The following is a 27,847-nucleotide window of genomic DNA, read 5'->3' on the forward strand; positions in this document are numbered from 1 at the left end:
AGCTCTAAGAGCCTTTCTCCCCAGTCCCGCCAGGAGGCGCCCTCACCCTCCTCAACAGCCTGGCCGGCTTGTGGCTCAGCCAGGAGACAAATGGGTCCTGCTGGCTCTGGAGAGCCATCTGGAAACCAGGTTGTGAGGCCTCCATGGCCCTGGGGGCTTACTTATTCCTAGGACGGCCTGTTCACAAGGAAAGAAGAAATCTCACAGACTCTCTGAAAATAAGGACCATCTCATCCAGCTCCCTTACCCTTATTTAGAACCAGAGACTGGACCCCTAGAGGGGAAGGCACTTGTCCAGGCCCACACCACTGGTTTAGAAACCAGACTCCTCTCTCCCTGACCAGGGCCCCTTTACGTCCTTAGGGAGCCATATTTCTCCGTTTCCTGCTGAACATGTTTAACCCTTGCAGTCTTGTAGCCAAAACCTTTATAGACACCAGGCAGCCCAGCACAGAGGCCCTTCGCAAAAGGAACGTGGCCTTGAAGCAGGAAACCTTACAACTGAGAGAGGACCAAGGACAAAAGGATCAGTCTGGGGCAGGGGGAAGGAAGGGCGGGCACCTCACATTTAAGTTGGAAGTATTAGTCTTTTTATTATTGTTGGCTTCCTCTGTGTCAGACACAATGATCTATGAGGGACCATTATCATCAGACAAGAAACAAGCTCGAAGTTGAGTCATTGGACTCAAAGGGCTCAATCCAGTTCTGCGCAAGTATTCAGAAGGAAGAAGCCTTCCTTTATCTGGGACTCAGGTGGTCTCCAAAGGACCCACACTCCTTTCCCTGCAGAGAGGAATTGCCCAAAGGGAGGGAGACACCCCCCAACCTGACCCTGGCCCAGATGATTTTAGGAGAGTTACAGATTTGGCGTTAGTTAACATTCAGTTCTCTTTGGGGCCATCCGGTTATCAAAGAGAAAATCTCTTGTTTTTTTTTTTCCTTTTAATAAGAAACAGAACCACCCTTCAAACATGGGACACATTCATAATTGCATAACATTATTTTTTCATTGCATTTATATTTTTATTGTATTTATCTTTATGGTTTATCTCTAGTTACCGTAAATGGTACTGATTTTCTACCTAAGGTAATGAAATAATTTCCTTTAAATATTAAGTTGTTTTGTTTTAAGTGATTTGATTTAAAGATAGAGAAAGCACAAATAAGATATAGACACACTGCCTTGAAGGATTCTAGATTCGGAGGGCCCCTGTTAACGGAGCTCATCAGTGGTTCTACAGCCAGCAGATTCATGCTTTATGCCCCTTTGATGATGCCTTGTCCTTGAAAAGCTCCCAGAGGGGGCGCCTGGGTGGCTCAGTGGGTTGAAGCCTCTGCTTTCGGCTCAGGTCATGATCTCGGGGTCCTGGGATGAAGCCCCGCATCGGGCTCTCTGCTCGGCACGGAGCCTGCTTCCTCCCTTTTCTCTCTCCGCCTGCCTCTCTGCCTACTTGTGATCAGTCTGTCAAATAAGTAAATAAAATCTTGAAAAAGAACAGGAAAGCTCCCAGAGGGAGACATTTCAATATGGGGAGAAAGCTCTGGGTTCCAGTTTCCTCCTTTTCTCATAGTCTCATCACATGACCAAGTCACTCAACTTCCCTGAACCCCTTGTCTCTCTGTAAGTTGGTGGCAGAGCTGTTAGAATTGTGGGAGCATCTCACGGATAATCTGCCCTGGGGTTAACAGAGACATAAGGACTACATCCTGAGGTCCTGAGGTCCGAGGTTACATCTCCCTCCTTACCCAACAAACCCACTATAAAGCCATGCTCCATCACAGCTCCCTTGCTTTATTTCCTTTACAGCTCATGTTTCTACCTGAAATGGTAACTTGTGCATTGTCTGCCTAGCTAGAAGGAAAGCTCCAAGGCAGCAGGGACCAACACCTGCCCTACTCATGAGCATGTAGGACGTGCTTAACCTCCTGCAGTCATCTGACAAATGCCACTGAAGGCATGAGTGAATGAACAAATACCAGAATTCAATTTTATCAGTCTCTGTTTGGATCCCTAGAGATTGAGAGTACCAGTTGTGGGCTTGCATTCCTCAAAGGGCCAGGACCAAGCCAGTCAATTCCTCTCTCTTGAAAAAAGAGAACACCAGAATACAATTTGATTTTTTTTTATGAGTTTGCATTATTTTAATGATTTGAAAATAATTTCAAATAGAAGTTTGGCGGCGGTGGGGACAACTTGGCACCTGAAGACTCAGCTCTCTTGGCCCACTGAAGTGGGGCACACTTCTTGAGCCTATTTTTCCGTCTCTAACGGGAGTCTTGAATTACTAGCCTGAGCTATCACACTAGCACGATGAACATGCGTGAACTTTGAAAAGTGCTCTGTGGACTTACAAGGTCATTAACTCTTTCCTGAATCAGAGTGCTCTTTTTAAAGCTAATCTAATAGTGTTTGTCTCTCTGATTTAAAACACTTCTATGACTTCCCAGTGCACAAAAAATAAAATCCGAACTCCTCACCATAGCTTATGGGACTGTGTGGTCTGGCCTGTGCCCACCTCTTCAGTTTCATCCAATATGACCCACCCCTCACTTTGTGCTCCAGCCCTACCAGCTTGGGACTCATCTTGCTCCCCACTTATCTGGGGGCCTTTGCACATGCTGTTCCCTCTGCCTAGAATGCTCTTTCCCTCCTCTCTGCCTACTCTACAAGCTTAATCCCCTCTTTTCCTTTGTGACTCAGCTCTGATTTTCTCAAAGAAGCCATGGAAGAGCCCTTTCCAATAGAACCTCCCACGATGATGAAAATGCTCTAGATCTACCCTGTTCATTAGGTATCCACTCTTCACATGTATCTAATGAGCACTTGAAGAGTGCCTAATGTGACTAAAGAACTTAAGTCTTAATTTTAATTAAGTTTAATTAATTAAACTTAAATCTAGTAACCACAGTGTGGTGGCTACCATGTGGACTGCAAAGCTCTGGAGTAATGCTGCGCCCTCCCGTTGTACATATTCATGGTTTCTCTTACTCTTCCTTTACTGCACTTCCCACTTCTTGTCATTTATATTGAGGGGGTGCAATTGCTTTTTTTCTATTTTATTTTAAGTAATCTCCCTACTCACCATGGGGCTTGAACTCACAACCCTGAGATCAAGAGTTGCATGTTCTACCTGCCAAGCCAATCAGGGGCCCCTAGTTGTAAAGTGGTTTAATCTACTAGACTAGAAGTTCTAGAACAAATGCTTTGCCTGCTTTGCCACAGTAGAGTCTCCATCACCTGGCATGGGACTTGGTGCCTAACGGCTCTATCATAAACATTTATTGACTCGGTGAATGGATGGATGGATGGACAAACCATAAAAGACTCTTAAAGACAGAAAACAAACTGAGGGTTGATAGAGGGGTGTGGGAGGGGGATGGGCAAGATGGGTGATGGGTATTAAGTAGGGCATTTGTGATGGGCACTGGGTATGTATGTAAGTAACAAATCACTAAATTCTACTCCTGAAACCAATATTGCACTGTATGGCAACTAGAATTTAAATAAAATTTTGAAATAAATAAATAGGTATGGGGGGTTAAAAAGAGGATGGGTGGGTGGTGGAAGGAGATAGTTGCTTAGCCTGGTGTTTCTGATAATGAAATGCAATAATGAAAGAAGTTCAGCACACAGTTCATAAAATTAAAAGTAAGCTTGGGGTGCCTGGTGGCTCAGTAGGCTAAACATCCAGTTCTTGGTTTTGGCTCAGGTCACCATCTCAAGGTCATGAGATCAAGCCCTATGTTGGGCTCCATGTTCAGTGGGGAGTCTGCTTGAGACTCTCTCTCTCCCTCTCCTTTCCCCCAGTAAATAAATAAATAAATAAACAAATAAAGTGTTAAAAATAAGCTAAATTTGTGCTTATAGGAACCATACATGCCCTGTGTACAAATATACCCCCTGTGTATAAAGAAGCCTGTGTGTACACCAAAGCATAGTAGTGTTTGCAAAGGTTTGCCGTTGTGCAGTTGTGTGTAGATGCCTCTGTCCCTGTGTCTGCAGGTGAGGGTAATGAGGTGTCTAAGATCGAGACACATGCAAAAATCACTCAGGAAGGCAGTTTCTAAGTCGTTACTTTTTATTTTGAAAGATTTGTCAAACTCCCCACATCGTGGTGAGAGTTTGCACGATTAATAAGAAGCAGCTTTTTCATGAAATGCTTGGAGGTGAACGAGTTCTCAGCCTGTGAGATCCGACCATCCCATTGACTTTGAAGTTTCTCTTGATTAATAGAAGGAAAAAAGGTGGAGAGAGGGAGAAAAGGAGGAACATGCTAGAAACCGAGGGAAAGACCTCTCATGACAGCTATCCAAATGTGAAAACAAAACAAAACAAAACAAAAGCAATTCACCAACTCCACTTTTTCTACTTTGCAATTTTCTACACCTCGCCCTTGACCTTGGCCTTCCTCGTCAGAACAGCCTCCCAGTCCTGCATTTCCCAAAGACAGCTAGGAGGGGAGAAGCCCGGCAGGGTGTGGTGAGCCACTCCCCAGGGACCTGGCGGATTCCAGAGAGCTGATGGTCCACCCCGGCTCCCAGAAGTTTGGACTGACAGTCTAACGTGAAAACAAAGGGCATTGAAAGATGAAGGGGTAGAGAATGGTGAGGAACCGGGCTTATGTGAGAGTTAATGTGTTTTCCTAACACAGACTCAGGTCCTTTCTCTGGTGACAGCCTTCGTATCTGCAGTTCTGGCTGGTGGGTTCTCCAGGGCTTTCTCCCACTAGTCCCCTAGTTCCAGAAACATCCTTGGCAGCATCACGTGCCTGTTACTTCCCTTTGCCCACCTTCAGGCCACGTGGGGATGACCCCCTGGCAGCCAATACCTTGAAATAAAATGAACACAAAGACTAACTTGGTGAGTACTAGTTTCAAACAGAGAAATGGAGAGAAAATCTGAAAATGCAGGATGTGTTGAAGGCAGACTTGAGCAAATCAAAGTTCCCACCCATACGCCACTAGGACACGGGGCAGCACAGCAAATGGTGAGAGAAGAATGGGACCGTTAGTGGGTGAGCAAGAGGCATCGATAGCCGTGTTATGATTAAGAATGTCATGACTTGGGTTACAATTTCCATTTTTAGCACCGTTAATGTATTCGTTTAAATCTATATTAGCACCTTGTCCCCAGGCAGAACGACAAACCATCCAAACATTTTAAACATTAGGGGAAACAGGAAGGGGAAAATCAAAGAGGGAAGATCCGGTACTGCAGAAGGAGGCGTGGATTTAGATCACCAGATCCTTGTCAATATCCTCTGCAAAGCAAGAGAAGAAAACAGAATTAGAATGAGGCCTATATGGGGGAAGACCCGCTAGCCCAGGAATTGGTGGGTCCCACCCATCCCCGGGCAAGGGTCAGGGGACTAGCCCAAGGTCACTCAGGAAGCTGGGGACTGAGGACCTTGGTCTCCCTGCCCCGGCCTGTCCTGTCATTCACGCATACTGCCAAGTTACTTCCTGTCCCTCTCTGGGTGCCTGCCAGCTCCCAAAATAGCACTAAGCACAGACCGAGTGCTACGCTTGAGGAAGGGAAAGAGAAAGCAGATGGACAAGAAGCCACCTGAGAGAACAGGGAGGCCCACCCAGACAGGGAGAGCAGAGAAAAGAGTTAACTAGGCACAAAGAAAAGAGCTGGGCCGAGAGGATGGACACACAGATGACAGAGAGAGCAGAGGGGAGGTGGGGAGAGGACGGTGGCCCCTTTGCTCAGACACTCACTCTCCTTGATGCCGAAGCAGCCAGCCCACTCATCCAGGGCGATGTACTTGTCATGGTCCAGGTCACAGGTCTCAAAGAAGCGGGTGGTGCAGTGCTCCATGGGGATGAGGGGCGCACGCAGTGGGGCCAGCTCGGTGTGGGACAGGTACCTGCAGGCAAGAGGGGGAGGGCCTGAGAACACTTCACGAGAGATAGAGGAGAGCGAGCCTGCCCCACAGGGCAGAAGGAAGGGGCGTGCAAACAGAACAGGGAGCCAGGATCCCAGTCTACTCCTCTGTGTACCGCTGACCTGCTGTGGGACCTAGTGGCACTTTGTGGCACTGCCCCACTCTGAGCCTCTGTTTCCCCTCCAGCAAAGCAGGGAGAGTTGACCGTAATGTCTAAGAGCCCTTCCAGTTCTGAGATCCCATCGATTCATAAGACAGGTCTCTTGGTGCATTTAACTGTTTCTTAATTGGCTGAGAATCAGGGCACAGAAACTTAAAATGAAAATATTCTGCTATCGGAAGATCGACATCTGCTATGAAACAATGCATGTTTCTGGTGGACACAGATTTGTGTAGCTACAAATGCACAGAAAAGAGTCCAAGGGCACCTGGACACTCAGTCGGTTAAGCGTCTGACTCTTGATTTCGGCTCAGGTCATGATCTCAGGGTTGTGAGATCGAGTCCCACGTCAGGCTCCACGTGCGCATGGAACTTGCTTAAGATTCTCTCTCTCTCCCTCTGCCCCACCCCACTCTCTCCTTTAAAAAAAAAAAAACTGTAAAAAGAGACACATCAAAATGGTAAGAGTGCTTGCTGCCTTCTGGGGAGAAGTGGGAAAGGACTAGAACTTGCGGGAGGGCCAGAAGAACTGAAACCTTCATAGAGCTTTAATTTTTTTTAATAACATAATGTGGGAAAGGGAGGCCATCTCATTTCTCTCCCACTGTCCTCTCCTGTTCCTCCAGCCAGCCTTGACTCCAGGGCACATGTATGAATTTTTTCCCTATTTCACAGAGCCCTCAACTAGTTGTCCTCAAAACAGTCTTCCCCAAGGGGCCACACTGAGACCAGTTTTCTCTCTACCCCCAGACCTTTTGCCCCCCCACCCTCAGCTCATGGAGGAACCACACAATGTTTGAACTGGAAGGAGCACTCCTTCCCCTAACATAGTTTATCGGTGGGAAAACTGAGGTCCCAAGAGGGTCAGGGACTCAGGCAGCTCTGGGACAAGAAGAGGGGGCGGATGGATCCCCTGGCCCAGGCTGGAGCACTTTCCCAGATGTGCAGTCCCTGTAACCCCAGCTGGAAACCTCCCTCCGGTTCCTTTCATCCTGGTGGGATCCAGCTGTTCAGCCTGAGGTCCAGATGTCCCCCTGACTTTTCCTCCCCCCTCCACCGCGAGTGACTCAGTTGGATCCCAGCCATGAAAAGAGCCTGGGAAAGAAGCAGCAGGGAGTTTCCCAGAGCTCAGGAGACCCCAGCCCAGGGGGACTGCCGCCAGGGAGGGCGGGCTCCAGGCACACAGCCTGGACCAAGAATAAGGGGTGAGCCCCCAGAGAGGAGCATCTCTGTAAAGAGTGAGCTCCCCCAGGCACATACACAGGATGGCCCTCCTTCCTATGCTCCTCCGAAAACACAAGCAAGAGGAGACCAGAAAGTTACATGAGGGTCATGACCACCACCACTCGGCCTCCCGCGCAGCAAGCCACCACCTGTGCCTTCTGGGAGCCTTTTCACATTTTCCTTTGATTGTGAGAGCAGATCATCACCACAGTGTGAGTGTCCCAGGGGCAGGGACCGTGTCAATCCTGATTAAACACCCCACCCCACCGCCACCCTCCACCCCCACCCGCCTAGAATAGCACTGAGCACATAGTAGATGCTCAGGCAGCGTTCATTGGCTGACAGCTGCCCGCCTGTCCACGACACTTCAGAACTCATTCGGATGAGAGGCAAGAACAATTAAACCAAGGGCTTGCAATGAGGATGGGATGGGCTCTGTGGACTTATTATGAACCCCCAGGGCCCATTCACCCTGTTGGGTCTGGGTCTCTGGTCTTGCTGAAGGACTGTGACCATACAGGCTGTCCCCTGCTCCACCCCGCTGCCCCATGGAGTCTCTGTGCTCCTTCCTAGCTCGCTCTCTCACAACTCATGAACACCCAAGGCCAGCAAGCCCAGGGGTCAGGGGGGATTTTCAGTTCCTACCGACTTCTGCTTCTTCTGGCATGAAAATGTATTGTGGCTTTCTTCCCCTTGGGTGTGCATCTTTTCTCCTATGCCCCATCCTCCTGCCTCAGCCCCCACGCAGACTGTGGGCTCCAGGGCTGGGAGCAGCAGAGGCTGCTGAGAGGTTTTCCGGACCCAGTGCGCCTACCGGCCCTGACCGGTGACGTTGTCTGCTCCCACGCCAAGCCAGCACGGCCCCCTGTGATCCTGAGGGCCGGAGGTCTTACCCATCGATGGGGTGCTGGTCCAGCTGGCCAAACTGCCAGTGCACGGGGAAGATGTACATGTTGTAGTTCTTCTCGAAGTCCCGGGCCAGCAGCTCCACAGGGTGGTCTCCAGCCTCCAGGCGCTTCTCGTTCTCATGGATCTTCTTCACCTGTGGGAACAGATTCGGTGTGACGAAGGGTCCAAGGGACATGGGCCAGGCCAGTCAGGGCCCCTCTACCTTGGACAGTCGGCCAGAGCTGGAACAGACCAGCCACAGCCAAGGTTCAAAGTGAGGGAAGGAAGTGGCAGACACGGGTAGCAGCATCTCATCCGCAGAAGTGGAGGCATGGGGGTGATCTCAAAGGGCTCTGTCTCCACAGAGCTGGCCCATCAAACTCAGCGGGAGAGTGTGTTAAAATGCAGCCTCCTGGGCCTGGTTTCTCAGGGACACTCATTCTGCAGGCGGGAGGTGGGGTTCAGGAATCTGCACTCTGTCCGTACTCAAGCGCTTGGCAGATCCAGTCAAGTTTAAGGTCCACAGACTCAGAAGGGAAAAGAAATAGGGCAGTTTGTGTCCCTTTTGTTTGACGCTGGGGGCTGGACAAAGCGAGCAGGTCTCTTCATTACAGGACTTCTCAGAGTCTTTGAGAAGTGAATGCATACCCTTGGCCTCCAAAGACAACGAGAAGTCTGTGTTCAGCACCCAGGTTAAAGGCGCTCATCAGAACAGGGGTGTAGGCTTACACCTGGGGGCCTGGTTTTAGGAACAGGACCGTGGGCCTCAGCCAGCCCGGAGCCAGGAGCTATCTCGGTGCCAGGCAGGGACACTGGTACAGACTGGAAAGAGAGCACTTACCCGCAGCTTCTGCTTCTCGGTCAGAAGGTTGTTGTCCTCATCTCTTTCATACAGAGTGACCAGGACGTTCTTGAGCCAGTCCCGCATGCGCAGGGGGAACTCGGTCAGCTCAGAGTCCAGGCAAGGGGGGATGTCTGGAGTCCAAAACACAAGAGTTGTCAGCACCGACCCGGACACTCCGAGCCTGAGGGCCTACATGCTGGCCAGGCCCCGCTTCCCACCACGGGGCCTCCTCCCACAGCTACGTCAGTCAGTGGCCTTGGCACACTGAGTGGCTTGGCCCTTCTGGGCCAGTTTCTTCACACCACAATGAGCATAGGAGATTCTGTGGAGGGAAGAATGCTCTGCAAAGGGAGACACAAGGCTCTCCCCTTGGCCTGATCTGACCTGCTGCGGGAAATGGGTCACCCCAGTGACTCCTGCATCTCTCTAGGTGATAGGGACTGAAAGCAGACGCCCATCCCATGCTGGTGCTGCCAGCCATTGGGAGGGGTTCAAATCTGTGAGGCTCAGGAGTAACATCTATCCATAGGCCCAGCTTGGCGGGGGTGGGGAGGTTGGGGAGGTCAGGACTGCTCAGCTACCAGAACGTTCTTCATGATGATTCCCTCCTAGTCTTTGGAACTTAGAATCCCAGAATGTCGGACCAAGTCCACCCTCTTGCTGGACTTATCAAAGGTCAGCTTGGGGAGAAGGGGCTTGCTCAAGGCCACATTATCAGAGCTCATCCACCATCCAGGGCATGTGGCTGTCCCCAAGCCTAGAGGCCTGTCCCTCCCTCATCCTAAACCTAGGGAAAGTTCCCTCTGTGGTTAGGACCACCTCCTTCTCCACCGCCAGCCGGGGAGTGGAAGGGACCGGACCATTTGTGGGGGACACACTAGGAATGGGAGCAAGTGAGCAATGCGCCCCGGAGGACAGCGAGGGCCACTTGGTAAAAGGCCCCTTGGCATACTCAGTCTCACTGCCTAAAGGTTCCTATCGATGTTCCTTCCCCAGCCTCCTTCCTGGGCCTTCTTTCACACCCCGGGCCCCATAACCGGGAGAGTGGGGCTGACCACAGGAGAACCTGGTTTTCTCCTCCACTGTTCTGCACTCTACACACCTGAGGCAAGTGAGTGGCTCTCCTCGGTGCCATCTGGTGCCAGAGCGTACCAGACACACAACATGGATGTTATCTTGGAGGGGAACCAGATGTGGCCTCGGATGTTTCAAATGATAAGGAGACTGCCAATGCTGAAGGAGGTACCTGGGCCCATGGAATCTGTACCTGGCATCACCAACAAAAAGCTAGACAATACCATAGCATCCCTTCACCCCAACACCTGACTCCCCGGGTTTCTAGAAGAGGGTGGTTAATCATGTGCCTTAAGTGGACAGATAGGGGGGCGCCTGGGTGGCTCAGTGGGTTAAGTGGACAGATAGGAATGTGATGGAGTAAAAAGGCCAAGAATATGGCAACACTGAGTAACAGGGCCTAAAGGGAACTGACAGGCATGCCTCCTATTTTAAAGCATTCAAATTCAAATATTTTAAGTAACTTTATAGGCCTAGGGGTGCCTGGCTGGCTCAGTCAGAATGCGACTCTTGATCTCAAGGTCGTGAGTTCGAGCCCCACATTGGGTGTAGAGATTACTTAATAAATAAATAAATAAAATTTAAAAACAAAAACCACTTTATAGGTCGAGACAGGACATCATTTTTGCTTTACAATGTTGAAACAGTAAAAGTTTGGGTTAGCCCTGTAGAAGACATCCTGATCATTAAAGAAACAGAATGAGTTGTCTTCGATGCTAATGAAAAATCTTCCCTGGTCTTATGCTTCCACAACTGTTCAGTCCTTTCTGGGAAGTGTCCTGAATACAGAGCTGAGAGGAAGCTACTCCTAGACAATCTTCTCATTTTATAAATGGCAATCCTGTTAGAGGCTCAGAGAGGGGAGGAGACTTGCCCAGTTTCACACAGCATGAGGGCGGCAGAGCCAGCGTCCAGGGAGCCCAGGGCTCTCTGTGGGCTGGGAGGCTGGAAGTGCCCAAGGATAGACTCACATTTGCAAGGCCCAATGTAGTCCAGGTGGAGTTTGTGGCCCTTCTTGGTGCCCTCCAGGGTGCACTTGGTGGCAAAGAAGTGGCAGGAAGAGTCGAAGGTCTTGTTGTCATTGCTGCATACCTGTTGGCAAAGCATAGAGTACCTCACCTTCATTCCCAAAGCCCGTTGTGGGTACCACCATCTTTGCCCATTTCAGAGAGGGAGACACAAAGGGCCAGCAAGGAATGTGATTAGCCCAAGATCACACAGGGAGTTAGTGGTGAGGCTGCAACAAGGACCTGATCTCTGGGCTCCCAGACCAATGTGCAGCCCATGCTAACAGCCCCTGCTGGTCTCTGAGCAGAGGCACGACCAAATCAGGCTGAGCTAGGGGAAAACAAACCTGGCATCTCTGCAAAGGATGAATTAAAAAGATGGGGATGGCAGGGTCGCCTGAGTGGCTCAGTTGGTTAAAGCCTCTGCCTTCAGCTCAGGTCATGGCCCCAGGGTCCTGGGACCAAGCCCCGCGTTGGACTCTGCTCAGCAGGGAGCCTGCTCCCCCCTCTGCCTGCCTCTCTGCCTACCTGTGATCTCTGTCAAGTAAATAAATAAAATCTTTGGGGCGCCTGGGTGGCTCCGTGGGTTAAAACCTCTGTCTCCAGCTCGGGGCCTGGTCCCGGGGTCATGGGATCAAGACCCGCATCAGGCTCTCTGCTCAGCAGGGAGCCTGCTTCCCTCTCTCTGCCTCTGCCTGCCTCTCTGCCTAGTTGTGATCTCTCTCTCTCTGTCAAATAAATAAATAATAATCTTTAAAAATAAAGATGGGGATGGCAAAGAGGCAGAGTTTACAGGAAAAAGTTAACACAGCAAGCCTGGGACTGGTATACTTAGAAAGGCCTGCTTGCGATCTTGGCTGGTAAACAAGTCCCTGCACAGCTATAAAATTTTCCACAGATGATAAGGACGCCTCACTGTGCCTAGACCACTTGTACAAACAACACAGTTCACGCTGAACGTCTGCTTTCCTTCTGGGAGTCAGGAATTTGAGGACGTGCTAGGCAGCACTCAATGAAAACTTTGAGTGCCGAGTCAAATAATGGGCTTCCTTGAGCAGAAACATTGCTCACATGTGGCTGCATCTTCGTAGCTGGGGAGAGAAAGCCTTTTGTGAGACAGTCTCATGCGGTGGAGAAAGGAAGCAAGCCTGTACGTGGGTTCCTCCGGACTCTCCCTATGTCTTTTTTTTTTTTTTTTTTTTTGTCTTTTTTTCCCCTTTTTTTTCAGACTCTCCCTATGTCTTGTTCCATTATTCCTTAGCTGTGTATCTTTAACATGTCACTGTAGTAAGTCTTGGCTGTGAATACAGCCCAGCACTGAGTCGTGCAAGTTCTCCTAAAGGATGTCTGTCCAGAGGGGTGGCCAAGCAGAGGTACCGAGGGCTGAGCAAGGACAGTGGCAGTAAGTATCTGTGTTAGGAGGCAGGGAGACTTGTATCATACCTCCTGTACACACTTACTTGGTATTGCTTATATATCACTGCAGAGGGAGAGTGGATGGGCACTGGTGACCAGCGGGATGGGGGTAACAGGGGTAAGGAGGAGAGAAGAGTTGACAATGATGCTAAAATTTGGAGCCCAGAGGAGAAGTTATATTGGAGAGAGACTGAAGATGAAAAGCCCAGACAAGAAGTTGTGGGAGCAGTGCTGATACCAGATTTGCTGTCCTGAGTTTGGTCATCATGAGCACTTTGGTTGTCAGGAGTGGGCACTCAATAAATAATTGTATAGATGGATGGATAGATGTGATGGATGGATGGATGGATGGATGGATGGATGGATGGATGGAGGAGCCCTACTGGAGGCAGAATGGATGGGTTTTGAAAGATTTTTTTTTTTTAATATTTGGGGATGCCTGGGTGGCTCCGTCCATTAAGCGTCTGCCTTCAGCTCAGGTCATGATCCCAGGGCTCTGGGATTGAGTCCTGCATCAGGCTCCCTGTTCAGTGCAGAGTCTGCTTCTCTCTCTGTCCCTCCCCACTGCTCATGCTCTCTCTGTCTCTCTCTCAAATAAATAAGATCTTTTAAAAAATAGAGCATATATTGGGTACTAAGTACTAAGTACTACCTAACAAATCCCCACAAAAGTCCTAGGAAATAAAGACCATTTCTACCCCTGCTTTAGAGATGAGAAAGCTGAGACTTGGAAAAGCTCTGCACTTGGCTAAGATCTCACAGCTAACAAGGGCAGAGATGGAATTTGAAGTCAACCTTCCATCAGACCCCAGAACCCACATTTTTGGATCCGATGCTTTGCTAGGCTGCTCCCAAGCCGAGAAAGCCTCTATCTCAGTGCCTGATGTTCTTGATATGTTCGTTTTCTGGATCTGGTGCACAGCGGGGAACCTGCTGGTGCCGAATAAATTCTTGCTGGTTGCTGGAGGGACCCAGTGACAGGCAGAGCCTTACCTCCACTTTCCTACTATGACTATCTAGTGAGGGGATTTTGAGACTGGAACTGCCCCATAGAACCACTGAGCCACCAGAGTTCTGGGTAGCCACTCATGTTTTCAAAGGCCCGAGTCCCCAGCCCCCTGGCCTTACCTTCTCGAACTCGCCAATGGGGGCAGGGCAGCTGGTAGGGTCCTGGCACACGCACATGGGAGTGTTGTTCTCATCCAGCTCGCACACTTTGCCGTGCTTGCAGTGGTGGTTCTGGCAGGGGTCTGGTAGAGCACAAGGGCATGTAGTTAGCACTACTGGGTCCATCCCAGCCCACCCAGATGGATCCTGGGGCAGAACTCCTTCCTTGCTCTGGGCAGCCCTCAGTCCTCCTTTCTCTTCTGTTGAGCCCAGCAGCGGGCGCTTAAGCGAGAAATTGGCTCAGTCTGGAGATTAGAGATTCAGTGTGAGGTCAGGGTCAGGGTCAGGCATATTTTGGGGAGCCACAGGCTTAATCTGGGACCCAGGAGCACTGGATACCACGTAACTCCCTTGAGGACCGAAGCAACCATTGCGTTCTCAGCTCTCTGTTCCTCAATGATAGTGAGGCATTTTTGGATCATAAAATAAACTTTCAAAAATAAATAAATAAAATATAAAATAAAATAAACATTCTTGAATGACTCGGAAAATCAATCGGCTGTTGTCAGGGAGCCAGGGAGCTGAGAGGCCAAGCAAAACAGACTTGAGTGGTCGTAAAGGAAAAGGGATAAGCGCCCTGAGGCCCACACGGAACAATAGAGCCCCGCTGTGTCTGGTAAACACCGGATGAGGGTGCGCCTGGAGGAGGGAAGGAACAGACTCAGTAGATGGCCCCCTGCTCCCCCAAAAACTCTGTGCCCTCGCCCTCGCCCTCACCCTCGGGCTGACGGCTCCATCTGGCCCATCTGGCCGTTTCCTCCTTATGTGTGATGTGGGGTACTTGAGTCATTCTTTATTGGATGGCTGCCCTACCAGGCACTGGGCCATCTCATGCCTCATCTCATAACCCCCAACAGCTGTGGGGTGAGGGTCTACCGTCTTCATCAGTCCTGTGTTAGAGACGAGGAAGCTGGGCTCAGAGCAGCTAAGCAGGCTGGCAGAGGGCACTCTCAGCGGGAGTCAACAAGTTTAGAGGCAAAGCTAGGTGGCTTTGCTTCCCAATTCCATGCTGTTAACCCCCTCGGGTATGACGTCTCTCCACTCTGCAGGATGGAGATGCCAGCACGGTGGGCAGGAGGTGGAAGCCCTAGGACATTTCTCTCTTTCTGGCACCAACTCCAAGCGTAGCATTATATGAGCTCTATCAGGTTCCCAGGCCTTATTTGCTCGTGGCTGTATGCAGATGCAATAAGCTAAGGAGTGTGAAAACTCCTGGAGTTCCTTCAGGTCTGCACCCACTTGGGGCATGGGCTGAGACAGAGGTCGTCAAGGAGCACAGTGACCACATGGGACCTGTGCCCTCAGTGGGAATGTGAAACCCAATTTTGGCATCAGGGCAAATAGCTGTGAAGGGAGAAGTTCATTTCCAGCCTGGGACATCCCTTCCTGACACTCAGAGCATAGACAGCCGGGCTATACGCAGATCATGCCCAAATTTCAAAGATGATGCCCAGCCTTTAAGTCCACACTGTTTCTTCCCAACAGCCCACCCTGCAGAGAGGAGCCCACCCTCAATTTCCTTGGGAAGGAACCTCACATAGGCTATCCGCAGGCCCCAAGCTCAACTGGCGGAGGGCAAAGACTAGGTACAACAAGACACGAGAATAGGACCTACTTTCAGCCACCACCTCCTCTTCAGTCTCCTCAGCACCTTCATCAAATTCTCCTACTTCCACCTGCACAGGGTTGGCTCCCACAGGTCCCTGGGGTGGAGGGAGAAGGATGAGTCCAATGGCTCCTACCCTTGTGGGTAAACACTGGAGAGGACCTGCCTGGAGCTTCAGGTCCCACAAGAGGAGAGACAAGCTGGAAAGTCGTGCCGGGACCAGGGCACGGGGAGCACAAATGCCAGGGTCCAGAATTTAGATGGACTCTTACAGGCCCACTGAGATGCTGCAGAGGCCACCAGGGGTGTTGGGGTAGGAGGGGTACCAAGCCCACCACCCCCGCCAGCCGCACCATTGCAGCTCTCCCTTGGTGTTTGTGTTTGGGGAGACTATGGGTAGCCACCTAAGAAAAATTGTCCCGTAGCTTAAAAATTAAAAATTTCAAAATCATAGTTCCCAACTCTAGGGTGCCGTGGAAGGTTTGGGAAGCATTCAGGAGCATCAGGATTGGGGGACACATGGGATTCACATCTGTGCTGTGTGTGCCCATGGGAAGGGGCAAATGCTCTGTTCCAGGGTCAAGACCCCATAGCACTCATCCGGTTTCTCCACAGAATGAAGGTGGAGTCTGGGATCCCCAGCCACCTACCTCTGCCACCTCAGCCACGGTTTCCTCTACCACCTCTGTCTCATCAGGCAGGGCTTCCTGTTGCTGCTGGGAAGAGAAAATGTGTTTCAGAGAAGTCAAGGCCGAGGCCAGCTTTGGCTCTGAAGTGCCTCCAGCCAGAGGAGCTAGGAGAGCAGCTCACTGGAGAGCCCCATGGCTGTGCCTCAGGGGCTGCCATGGGTAGGGTGATGAGGACAGAAGAGAAGCCAAACACAGGGGTCCTATGGAACCCCTTTCAGCTTAGAGTGGGACCCACAGAGACCCACGGGCAGGAACATCATGCATTTTAACAGAAGTCATTATCTTCCCCACAAGTACGATACTATTGTGATTTTGTGATTCCTTCCTGCCATGTCAGCTTGGAGTAAGAAGAAGCAAGATAATATACAGCTCTGAGGTGTCTGGCCTCCTGGGGCTTCTTCTAAAAGAAATGCTAACCCTGCCCAATCTTTTGGCAGAATCCACCTGCCAGAGTCTAGCATCACTCACACCTCCTAGTGGAGAGAGGATGGGGGATCAGGGGTTGAGAGAAACTGTCTGTGCATGCTGCTTCCTCCCTCTTCCAGTAATGGCTTCCTGTTTAGCTTTGGACAACCATTACTGGCCCCCTGAATGCAAGTCTTGGAGGGACTGTGTCCATCAGGGTGCTCCACATTCCCCTGGCCAAGAAGCAGGGCCAAGCCAAGCTCAACCAGATGGGTTCTCCTTACTTATACTTACAGGGGCTGCCAAGGCCCTCCCGGCCAGGCAAAAGAGAAAGAAGATCCAGGCCCTCATGGTGCTGGGTACCCTGTGAGGGGACAGAGAATGAGATTTGAGTGCGTGGGCGTCCTCTTGATGGAGAGCTCCTTCTGACGTTGAATTCCTGTGATACGCGAGGTCATTTTAGATGGTGCATGTTAAGTTATAGTGAAAGATGTAAGAGAAATTTGCTTCTACTCAATTCTCTTCCAATCCCGACTATATGAAGAGAAAACCTCAGTTCGGGGCTAAGATGTCTTAAATACCTTCCAAGCACTTATCTATCTCCTTTGTAACAGAGAACAGGCCTCTGGCTCAGGGGCTCCACAGGAAACTATATCCAGCTGGAATTCCAACGAAGTTGTTTTGTCTTCTTTGTGTTTATTTTTATAGTTTCCTTCCATTTATGACAAGAGACAAAGATTTTTCCATTTATGGTTAGGATATGGAGTGTCTTTTGTCAGTACATTTATTGAAGTTTTTAAATAGTGGTTCAACAAAGGTGCTTGGCTAACTAAGTCAAGCTTGGACAATACTGAGTCAGATCGCCTTCAAGGACCCTTAAATCCCTGATGTTCTAGATTCTTTTTTATTTTTTTTCTTATCCTCCTAACCCTCCTCCTCTTACTTTTCCTCCTCCTTCCTACTCCCTCTGAAGGAAGGAGGGGGATGGGCAGAGTTAATAAGCAGAAACCTCCTGCCAATTTGAGACAATGATATCTACCTTCTAAAACAAAGAACAATAGTCTTGGAGTGTGACCAGTGGAAACTTGGGGGTAGCCACATTTTTCTACCCCGAAGGGACAGGACCTCTCTGGATCCTCTAAGGAAATTATCCAAATACTTGGATGTGCTCATATTTTCTCCTCTTTTCCCTTCAGAGCTAAAGGATGTTAGCTGAGATCTAGAATATTCTCCTGCCCTGATCACTGCTGAAACCTTACTCTCCAGATGCTGAGCTCTTTACTCCAAAAATCTCATGACTACAAAGGACTTGGGAGCAGAATCTTCTCTGATGGTTCCCTGACAAAATGCCATCTCTCACAGAGGAACAGTAGGAAGATATTTTATTTCATGTTCTCACTAGATGGGCTTCTATTTCCAAATGGCTTTAGAAAGCTCTCTCTTGTAGGGATCTAAATTTGCCTCCCTCAAACATCTGGTCTACTCTGTTCCTCCTCCCATGGCTACGCAAAACAAGAGTGCCCCCCTTGGCCCTGAGCAGCTTTTAGTCAAGGTGAGCTGTATCCATGTCTTCCCTCTTTTGCCCACACAAATTTCTATATTGGGCTCATCATCCCTAGTTCTTTCCAAAACTTTCCTACTGACCAAGCATCTTGGAGGTACGCTGGCATCATGGAAAAAAAAAAAAAAAAAAAAAAAAAACCCTTGCTTGGAATTCAGTGCCAGGGGTCCTTGATCTGCCTCAAAACTATCTGGGTGTATTGGTTAATGGCTTGTCCTCCCTAGACCTTGTGTCCACTTCCATTATTGTGAGGGTTAGACTAGGTAAGTTTTGAGGTTGTAGGGTGGGTTCTTGAAATGCCCCTAAAATGTTGCAGGCACGTGCTGGTCTTGGCCTGTGTCATCACGTATGGTATAATCCTTCTTCACTTGGATTACAGTATTCAAGCAGTAGAAACAGGAAGAGGAAGAGTAGACTTCATACTGGCCCTTTATGGTATTAAAATAGACACAAAACCTCACCTTTTACTTCATGGCTTGTGTATGAAATAAAACTAACAGAAATCTAGAGGAATCAGCCTGGGGGCCTGGCATTGCTTCACCCTGGCTCTGACTCCCAGAGGAGTCCAGTCTTCCCTTTCTGGGCAGTTGTTAGAATGTTCTTGCCCCATACAGTTGTCTGCTTGTTCCCTCCCAGGCCTAGAGGTGAAAAAATCTCCCTGCTTCTTTTCCCATTTGGAAGATACAAGCAAGACAACCCCAGCCTATGATTTTATGAATGGAACAGAAGAGAAAGCATCAATGGAAGACTTGTCTGAGACTGTTTGAAGTCAAAGGGGCAGAGTGAGACTGCTAGCTAGAAACACAGAAAGGTGTTGTCTGGGCTCCAGTGACAGAAGTCGTGTCAGGGACTTGACTAGTCCATGCTAGGACTGGAAATGCAATAACCTTCCAGTTGAAGAGCCCGGAAAACCAACATCACCGGGGTCTGCATCCTTTATCTGAATGGAGCAACTACGCTCCCCTTTCTGACTAAGGAAAGGTCAGTTCAGCTTTTTTGTCTGTCCTGCCTCCCCCACTTCCTGCACTTCTTTCCCAGTGGCACACTCACACTTTCTGCTGCTGGTTTTACAGCCAGAACTGAAAAATAATTCTAAATCTTATAGTGCTTTTAGTGTTTAAAGGCCTCACATCCCATGGACACAGAAAAGGCATGGGAGAGGCCTTAGTCCCACTTTCCCGATGAGCCTGTGGTTGAAAGCAGGAAGTCGTGCAACACTCAGGCCTCTTGTAAGTCAGACTGCCTTGACTAAGCCCCTTCTCGTGGAGCTAGGTTGAGCCTAATAGGGACTATGTTCCATCCGGTGGGGGAGTGGAGGAGAAAGGCAGAAAGTGCCAGTGTTTTTTTTTGTTTGTTTGTTTGTTTGTTTTTCTAAAGAGCCAAAATCTTAGAGAAAGAGTTATTTTCCAAATCTGGGGTTCTGCCCAGTGCCCAGTGCTCCATTGCCAGTCCTAGAACCCTTTCCTTCCAGATGATGGGATGAGAGGGAAGGGCCACAGTTGAACGGTTCTTCCTGCACAGCCATACTTCCTACGTGTATAGAAGCCCTCCCTGAGGCTCTCTGAAATGGGTCTGGCGCCCATCCTGCACAGTCATGGGGGGCGGCCATAACCCCAGGAGGCCAGAACACGGAATCAAACCCCAGTATTTGGAACACATCCTTTGCCAATCAAACCTAGATCTGGTACACTCAGTGAAAATTTCAACAGCTTTGTAGAAATCACTAGTATTAAATGAAAACTCCTTCCTTCATATCTCTTTAGTTTATGAGGATGCCTATGTCTATCCTTTCCGAAGTGTTTTGACATTCGAGCATCCCACTGGAGGCTCAAGGTGTGTCTTGCTGTCCCACAGTGCAGGTGAGAAGAATGAGGCCTGGAGAGGGGAGGAAATCTTCCGAGAGCCCCAGGGACTGAGTGGCAGGGCTGAATGAGGACCCGGGCAGCCCTGTTCCACCACTGGCCAGCTCTTCATCTCACAGTTTCTCTTGGCAGCTGCTCCCTCCCAGGTGCTCACCTGAATGGAGCCCAGTTGGGCTGTGAACTGGCCCGAGGTCCAGGGAAAGAAGCCTGGGCCAGGGCAGGAACATTACGGTGTGTTTCCCTTGGCTTGGTGGTCATCAAACGCAGACACTGCTCACCCCCACCCCATCACCGCCTCCTCCCCCTGTTCCGTACATCAAGTCCCTTCCTTTTGCCTTTATTTGCTCTGGAGATGGCTGAAAACCCGTCCTTGGCTGCCAGCAGGACCCGAAGCCGAGGTCACTTTCTTTCTTTAGAAAGACTCTGGGGATGGAAAAGTACAGCCAGCCCCCCAGTTCATCTCCCTCAAAATATAAAGGGCCTCCTTCAGGCTCTCCCTGGACACTGAAAAGTCCCTGAATGTCACAACTGGGGGAAATCTCAGAATCATGGAATTTTAGATTGCAAGTCTTGGAATCACGGGCTCTTAAGAACGAGAAGCACAGAATCTGAGTTATAATCATCAAATCCGATTTGAGTAGAAGGAGGTTTACAGAGCAGTGCAGTCTAACAGAACCCTTTGGAGATGATGAATTTGTTGTGTCAGCATCGTCCACTATGAGACCTACTGGCCACATGTGGTTGCCAAACACTTGAAATATTGCTGGTGTAAACGAACTGAATTTTTAATCAGATTTCATTTTAATTAATTTAAATTTAAGTAGCCCCATGGGACTAGTGGCGACCACATCAGAGTGGTTATAAAGGTAACCAGTGTTTATGCAGAGTGGTTATGCAATGTAGCATAAAGGCAAGCACAGGGACTCTGGAAACAAAATGTCCAGATTCAAATCCTTGCTCTGCCACTTAGCCACTGTGTGACCTTCAGAAAGGGACTCTCCCTCTCTGGGCCTCAATTCATTTCTTCATCTGTAAAATGGAAATAACACACCTACCTTGAAAGGCTCATGGGTGATTTATATGAGAGAATACAAGAAGTAAGCAACGTTGTTTGGAAGAGTACCATAAACCCACAGATCCCAGGATCTCCATCCCCCTCAAGAATCCAAGGCAAGAATCCAGGCTCTTTGTCTTTGGCCCAGGGAGAAAGGGTGTTAGGGTGGAACAAAGGAGACATTGCTCCTCTTGGTCAAGGGGACACCAGCCCAGCCTCCAGAGAACCCAGTGACGAAGTCGGGCCCCAGGCTGGCCTCTTAGTTGAGCTGCTGACGCAAACCAAGCATCTCTCTCCCACTGTTTGGCTTGGAAACAAGGGTTCCAAAAACACACGTTCCTGGTAAACAAGCCCAAAGAGAGAAAAACAAGTCTGGAGGCTAATAAAGGAACCCCCTCTGTGAGCCAGGCCCGCCAGGGAGCTGAGACTTGGAAGGAGGTCCGAGCCAGGCCAGAGAGGCGCCGATGCGGCCACACTGGCTGGCTCCCGCCTGGGAGCAAGCACAGCCACCCGGAGGTGGTCTCGTGACAAGCACATCAGGAGTCCCGGGATGCCGTCTTGGCAGTGCTGCTCCCAGCTCACTGTGCAAACTTAGAGAAGGCTCCTCTCCTCCCTGGACCACAGCTGGCCCTGCTCATCTGCACAATGGGGAGGTTGTTTTAGATTGGCGCTGTTCAAAATTATGTAAGCCCTCTCTTTCAACGAGGTCTTCTGGGAAGTCCAATATTTGAAGTAGCTAAAAGCCTTTCGCATTTGTTGAAACAGGAGTTCACTATAATCTGTTCAACGAATCAGCTTGAAATGAAAAAAACAACAGCAGGTCCTCAGGAATTGAGATGGGGACGAAAGTCCTCCCCACTCAGACGCCACTGTGATGCCCTGGAGCCTCTCTGGGTTCTCCTAGGAACACAGTCTGAAAACCCTGGGGCAAGATGATCCCTGAGATTTCTTTCAGCCCTGACTTTCTAAGTCAGCTCAGGCAGAAGCCTTTCAGAGTATCACCCCACTCCCCCCAAACCTGTCCCTTGACTCTGCTTCCAATTTTAATATTTCTTGCTGGAAGGGAAGAAGCTACAGGAAAATTTTAGGGTGTTATGGGTGCTCAAGCCTAGCAGTGAAGTGGTTCTGGGGTGACTCCAAAGCAGCCCTGGAATTCGGGACTAGAATCAGCCTAACTGAGTTTCCATAAAGGCATCTAAGATGCCACGTTTCACTGTTTCCTGGTGGTTAGGAGAGGCCCAGGGTGGAGCTTCAGGCTCTCCTCCTTGGCTCCCTCTAGGGGCCACTGCTGCATCACGGTGACCACAAATGGAGGGGATGAGAAAGAACATCAGAATCCAGGCTGTCACATACCAAAGATAACAAATACATGGTGGAAATGTCTCCACCTGCTCCTGCTCCGTGCATGTGGCAGACATTACTAATCGATCACATGCTTTCTTCCCCAAAGTGCAGAGTGGCATCTGAATCCTGAATACAGCTCTTCTGGCAGCTACTACCAATGGACTGGTATTGTCAAGCAGGAGAATCCTCTATGCCATGCTTCTAATTTTAGAGATAGAGGAATTGAGGCTCAGAGAGGGAAAATAACTCACTCAAGGGTCATAACTCACTCAGCAGGCTGATAGTGACGCTAAACTTCCAGATGTTCAGAAACATCGAGATGTTCACCTTGTTTGGCTGTTTCTTTTCTCATCTGATCAGTCTGGGACCCTAATGCTATGACTGTCATGAGATGACCCAGAGGGATCCCCAGATGAGAAGATTAACATCAAGTTTCTGAAAGAACCCAGTTCTGGACAGAGTTGATTATTTCTATCCATATTTTTTTCTATAGACACCAAGCTCCATCGCTTGAGAGTGAGGGTAGAGCTAATTTCCTGCCTAAGACATCTCTTTCTCCTGGATAAGAGAAGGCTGCTTTTCTAAATAATTCTGCCAAGTCACTGCTTGCTGGCCCTGGCTCTGCCCAGCTCAGGCATCCCAGAGTTCAGGGTTGGGGTCGGGATCTGGGCTCTATGCTGTAGAGAAAAGGTAGTAGCTTCATTAATCCGCAGGTTCGCTGAGAGCTCAGCTCCAGCCCTCTCTTTCCTCCCTTAAAGACAGGTGAAGGGAGAAATAGTATTAGCCACATTTTGGGGGCCTCATGGCAAAGCCCTAAGGGCTGGGATAGGCCACACTGGCCCACAAAGAGAGAAAGTATCACCGTCACTGATCATCCACAGGGTTTGTTGCCTGTAGAAGGAGGTGCACAGGCGTGAAACCAAAGTGACCAGTTGGAAACCAACAAAGAAAGGAAGGAAGAAAAGAATTAGAAAGGAAGGAAGGTAGGACAGAAGGAAGGAAAGGAGAGTGGAAAGTGAACATTTGGACATTTCTGAGCTTCTGGAAGTTAAGCTCAGACATCAGTTGAAGGTCACAGTGATTATCCTCCCTCTCTGATCCTCACTTTCTCTCCCTGTAAAGCGCGGCCAGTGATTTGGTGCTGTATGTGTCCAATGTGTCTACCCCCTTACTGTAACCCGTAGTTATGTCTGGCTATGCACATCAGTGCATGGCTACAAGTGGCAGTCACATCTGCGCACCTGGCAGTGTGTCTATCACAGTGACCTATAGCCTTGAGGACATCTGAGTGAAGCTGTGTATGTGTGAGTGTCCACCGGGCTCAGCATCTGTCTGTTGGGGCCCATGTAGGTCAGCGCCCGGGTTTGTACATACATCAGGTTGTACACCTGGAACTTGTCTGTGAGTCAACGTATGCCTCAGGGGGAGGCGCGTGAGAGCGGGGCCTTCTGTCTTGGCCCACGTATGGAAGCATTTATTTTTAGCTATGCCAGTGGGTGCCTGTTGGTAAAATCGATGTTTACAGTCCACATCCTTGTGGGTTTGTGTCCGTTCCTGTTGATCTCTGCACACTTGGCTACCTAGCTAAATGACATGAAGGCCAAATATTCTCCTGTTTACCTCACATCCTGAGCTCTTGACTTTTCTCCACCGTCCTTTCCTATTTATAGTTTATTTATATCAAGGGAAGTTGCTCTTGTAAATAGCAAGCCCCAGCCATGCTCTTGGTTGACAAGTCTCTACAGATGGACAAAGATTTTAGCAGGACTGTTACGCAACTCAAGATCCCTTCACCCCTCCTCTCTTGTTTCCTTTCCAGCTAGGGACTCAGGGGTTAAAAATGTAGGCCATCTATTTCTTCTCATGAAAGCAACCTCTGGGATCTAGGTTTGCAGGACTTTGAACCTGGAAGGACCCCTGCAGACCACCTAGAGTCCCCATTAAACAGATTAGGAAACGGAGGCCCAGGGAGGGGAAGGGTCTTACCCAATGTCACTCACTGTGAGTTGTGACTCGCCTGTGCCATCCCCTTGGCCAATGCTCTTTTCACACTGGAGGCTACAACAACCTTTGTATTGGGAAATACAAAGGTGCCCAAATCAAAATGGATTTAAACATTTATTTTGTTTAAGTGCCTGTTAACACTTTCAATAAAGAGAAGTTATAAGAAAACCCCAAGATGATAGAGCTGACAGACCAAAAAAGCTGGAAATGATTTCACCAAGTCTTTGCATGCCCTGAGTTTATCGGTTCGAAAAACCCCACTGCATGGTGGGCTTGGGGGACCACAGTGTACCAAGTGTTTCCTGCATAGCATCCCATTTCTTCCACATGATCTCCTTTTGAGGTGACCGTTGTTACTACTCTTTAACCAAGGGATAAACTGGGGTTCAGAACAGAGAATCCATTAAGTCAAGGTCAAATGGCACCTCCCGAAGGAAGGAACAGCAGTGCAACTCAGGTCTTCAAAAGCGGATCAGGGAGGCTATCACAGCCCCACAGCAGCCCTGAGATCCTGGGAGATCTGTAGGGCTGGACCTGGAGTTTGCTGTCCTGATATTTGGGGATTGAGTGGGGTGGGGGACATTCAGATGGAGCCTGAGGTTCAGAGTGTTTCAGTGTCCCCTCCCAGCCAGCAGGCAGAGACCCTGAAAAAAAGGTTACCGTGGCAACTCACATTCCTCCCAGAATGAGTCATGGCAAAGAAGAGCCTTTCTGTGGGTGGGACTTGGAGAAAGTTTCAAAAGTTGATTCCTTCTCCAGGCACTCCATCCCCCCCTCCCCCCTCCCTCCTCCCTTTGCTTGGGGCTTTGTCGATGTGGCAGTGGAGCACTGTGAGTTAACCCTCTCTTTCCCAAACACTCCCTTTCAAAATTGTGGATCCCCCTGCGAATATACATCTGCTTCCAGTCCCACACTCCGTCTCCCGTATCCTCATGCCCTCCAGCCCTTTGGGAAGTAGTACATCCATTGGAGTATATCTTAACACTAAAGGCTGTGAATGCCTCTTGTTCTTGTTCTCGGTCTCTCTCTCTCTCTCACATACACACACACAAACACACACACACACACACTACTACCACTACTACTACTACTACTATACATACAGTTTTAAGTGGCTTGCAGATGTCTTAAAGCCCATTCAAAGGCCAGTCCATGGATTCTGGTTTAAGAGACTTCCTCTTGAAAGTCTCAGATGACATTAGGCTCCCCAAAGACCATCATGTCCAACCTTCTTACTTTACAGATAGGGAAACTAAGTCCAAAGGACTTACCTAAGACACTACATAAAATGTATGTCTTAAGTCACCCAACCTACTTCTTATTTGCTTCTCATTCTCCCATCGGCACTTGGAGAAAATAGAAATTTAACCCTAGAGAATTGCTAGTAAGAACATTCTCCCCGTGTTCTGCGTAGAATGCTGTCCTTTCTGGAGGAAAATGCAGGCCTCTCTGTTCTCTCTTGGGCAGACTGGGCTTCCTTGAAGACATGCCTCATCTCAGTGCCCCCTTTTCCCTTAGTGTTCCTCAGACCCCAGGAAGTCCACTCACCAACCAGCCAACGGAGCCAAGGAAGGTAGAAAGAGTGTGTCCAAAGAGGACTTAACATCCTAAAAGGCTAGACACCGTTTCCGTGTAGAGTGTGGACTTTCCAAACAGGGAGGTGTGAGAGAGTTGCCGAGGGACTCTCTCTGGCTTGCCTTCCCCCTACCCCCCTTCTTGGAGCATCCCCCACCACACCCAGCCTCCCATAGGACCCAGAGGCTTGGTTGGATGATATCAGATGTCTGGGGTCTTCAGATCTACGTACACTAAGGGCTACTGCCAGTAAGTTCCTGTGCTTACACCCGGCAGCCCAGGATGGGAACAATGCCTAACCCGGGAGTGACTATCTGACGGTGCTATTTCGGAGTGCCTGTGTTGGGGGGAGGGGGTCAATGGGGGAGAATTCCAGGGAAATGGGAACCTTCCCAGAGGGGCTGATTCGAGGTCAAGATCGAGACACTCACCCCCCTCCGATTGCCTTCTAGGGTTCAATTTATCATTCATGCAAAGTTCCTTTTGGAAAACAGAACCCCTGACGGAAAACCTAGTCTAGGAAGAGTCTTTTCCTGGAATCGGGAGCAGGACAGACCCAGGCTGCCAGTGGGCCCCGTGCAGCTGTGACCAGATCAGATTCCTAGGAAAGCAGGCTGCCACATTTGCAAAGGGAGCCCAGAGGCTAAGCCGGCAGCCTCTGAAACCGGAGAGGCAGGCGCAGACAGAGACAGGGAGAGAGAAAACACTCCCAAAGACACAGTGAGATTGTTTTCTGCAAACCTGAAAGGGAGACCAAGTTATACCACCTGAAAAGCAACAGGCAGTGAGTCCAAGCTCCTGTCCTTAGTGGGAGCAGTGATGGTGCCCCAAGGAGACGCGTACCCATCCCTGACCCAGCACTTCCCAGCACAGCTCCTCTTTCTGTACACAAACCGCAGGAGGGAACTAGGGGGTCGGGGTGGAGCACCCAGAGGAGGGAAAGGCCAGGCAGGGGCCGTGCATACCTCAGTGGCGGGCAGGTGGCTGGCAGAGCGCGCTCCGGGCAGTGTGAAGGTCTGCAGGAATGTGGAGGGTTTAGAGCCCGGCAACAGGAAACCACTCAGAGCTCTGGGCTGGGTCTGTCTCCCCTCCACCCCTCGGTCCCTCCTCCTCCTCCTCTGTCTCCTCCTTCTCCCCCTCCGCCTTCTCCCCACCTCCGAAGCCCACTAGGTCTTCCATTTCTCTCCTCCTCCCCTTGTGGTGGGCTGTCCTGACCAGACTTCCCAACCCTGCCTGCCTCATGGGTTCCCGGGCTGCTGCCTGTACACTCATGGAGCGCCAGGGCTGGAAGGGTCCACAGGAATCATCTGCAACCACCTCCTCCTTGTTCAGAAGGGAACTGAGGCTTGGAAGGGCCAGGGATTACCCAAAGGCCCCCAGAGACAGAACCAGGCCCAAGTGTCCTGACTTCCTGACCAGTGAATTTTACAAGATTAGGAAATATGCCGGAGGGCATTGCCAGTTCGAGGGGACTGTATCTGTGACAAAGGCAAAGCCAAGACTCGCCTCTGTACACACAAGATGGGGAATACAATCTAAAAATAAGAACTCTGACTCTAGTTGCACCAGGAATAGACATATAAGAGATTTGCTTTCTAGCTGGGGAGTCTGTATCATCAGTATAGAATAGATAATAATCTTAGAAGTAACAACAGCCAAGGCTTACAGAGACTTCATAGTCTTCAGCAGCAACCCCTTGACTTAAATATAGTTACTGTGCCCATTTTACTAATAAAGAAACAGAGGCTCAATGAGGCTAAGTCACTTGCCCAGGATCACCTGCTTTACAGGGGTCTGGGCAGGCTGAGTCCACCACCGCTGGACTGGTTCACTCTTGTGCTACATGAACTTCTCGGTGCAACAGGTCTTGGTTGAAACTTTATGAGGATATTGATGAATGTTGAACGTCCATGAGTGCATTCCTAGAACTCTGAGGGATACAAGAATTAATATCTCGTCCTTGTCCTGCAGGAGTTTTGGAGCTTGCCAAGAGGGCCTGCCTTACGCATACATCCACTCCCACGAATGGTACAGACTGTGAGGTTTATCCCAGGGCTCAGAGTGGAGGGATGCTTG

The 27,847-nt window shown here is 49.7% G+C and overlaps 1 protein-coding gene across 2 annotated transcripts; it reads right to left on the reverse strand.

Moving 5' to 3' along the window:
- Positions 1-4,057: 4,057 nt before the first annotated feature.
- SPARC (secreted protein acidic and cysteine rich) lies at positions 4,058-26,867 on the reverse strand. Of its 2 annotated transcripts, none has more exons than XM_032851609.1 (10): positions 26,737-26,867; positions 16,666-16,735; positions 15,928-15,990; positions 15,287-15,374; positions 13,633-13,754; positions 11,053-11,173; positions 9,005-9,138; positions 8,169-8,317; positions 5,725-5,873; positions 4,058-5,261 (listed from the first exon to the last, which is right to left on the reverse strand). In XM_032851609.1, exons 2-10 carry the CDS (start codon positions 16,720-16,722, stop codon positions 5,233-5,235), a joined length of 912 nt encoding a protein of 303 aa, XP_032707500.1. In that variant the 5' UTR covers positions 16,723-16,735; positions 26,737-26,867; the 3' UTR covers positions 4,058-5,232. The 2 variants fall into 2 exon arrangements, with proteins under 2 accessions (XP_032707500.1, XP_032707498.1); XM_032851607.1 differs by having other exon boundaries at positions 15,928-15,993.
- Between the last annotated feature and the right edge of the window lie 980 nt (positions 26,868-27,847).

The sequence above is a fragment of the Lontra canadensis genome, unplaced genomic scaffold, assembly GCF_010015895.1.
Source record: "Lontra canadensis isolate GAN:19392208 unplaced genomic scaffold, GSC_riverotter_1.0 scaffold5, whole genome shotgun sequence".
Taxonomy (NCBI): Eukaryota; Metazoa; Chordata; class Mammalia; order Carnivora; family Mustelidae; genus Lontra; species Lontra canadensis.

Bases quoted from the DNA above. Each gene is read 5' to 3' on its own strand.
- SPARC (XM_032851607.1), bottom strand. From the start codon at position 16,722: ATGAGGGCCTGGATCTTCTTTCTCTTTTGCCTGGCCGGGAGGGCCTTG. The intron at 15,375-15,927 runs GTAGGTGGCTGG...CCTCCACCCCAG, and splicing joins CCGTGGCTGAGGTGGCAGAG to GGACCTGTGGGAGCCAACCC. The intron at 5,874-8,168 runs GTAAGACCTCCG...TCTTGCCTGCAG, and splicing joins GACCAGCACCCCATCGATGG to GTACCTGTCCCACACCGAGC.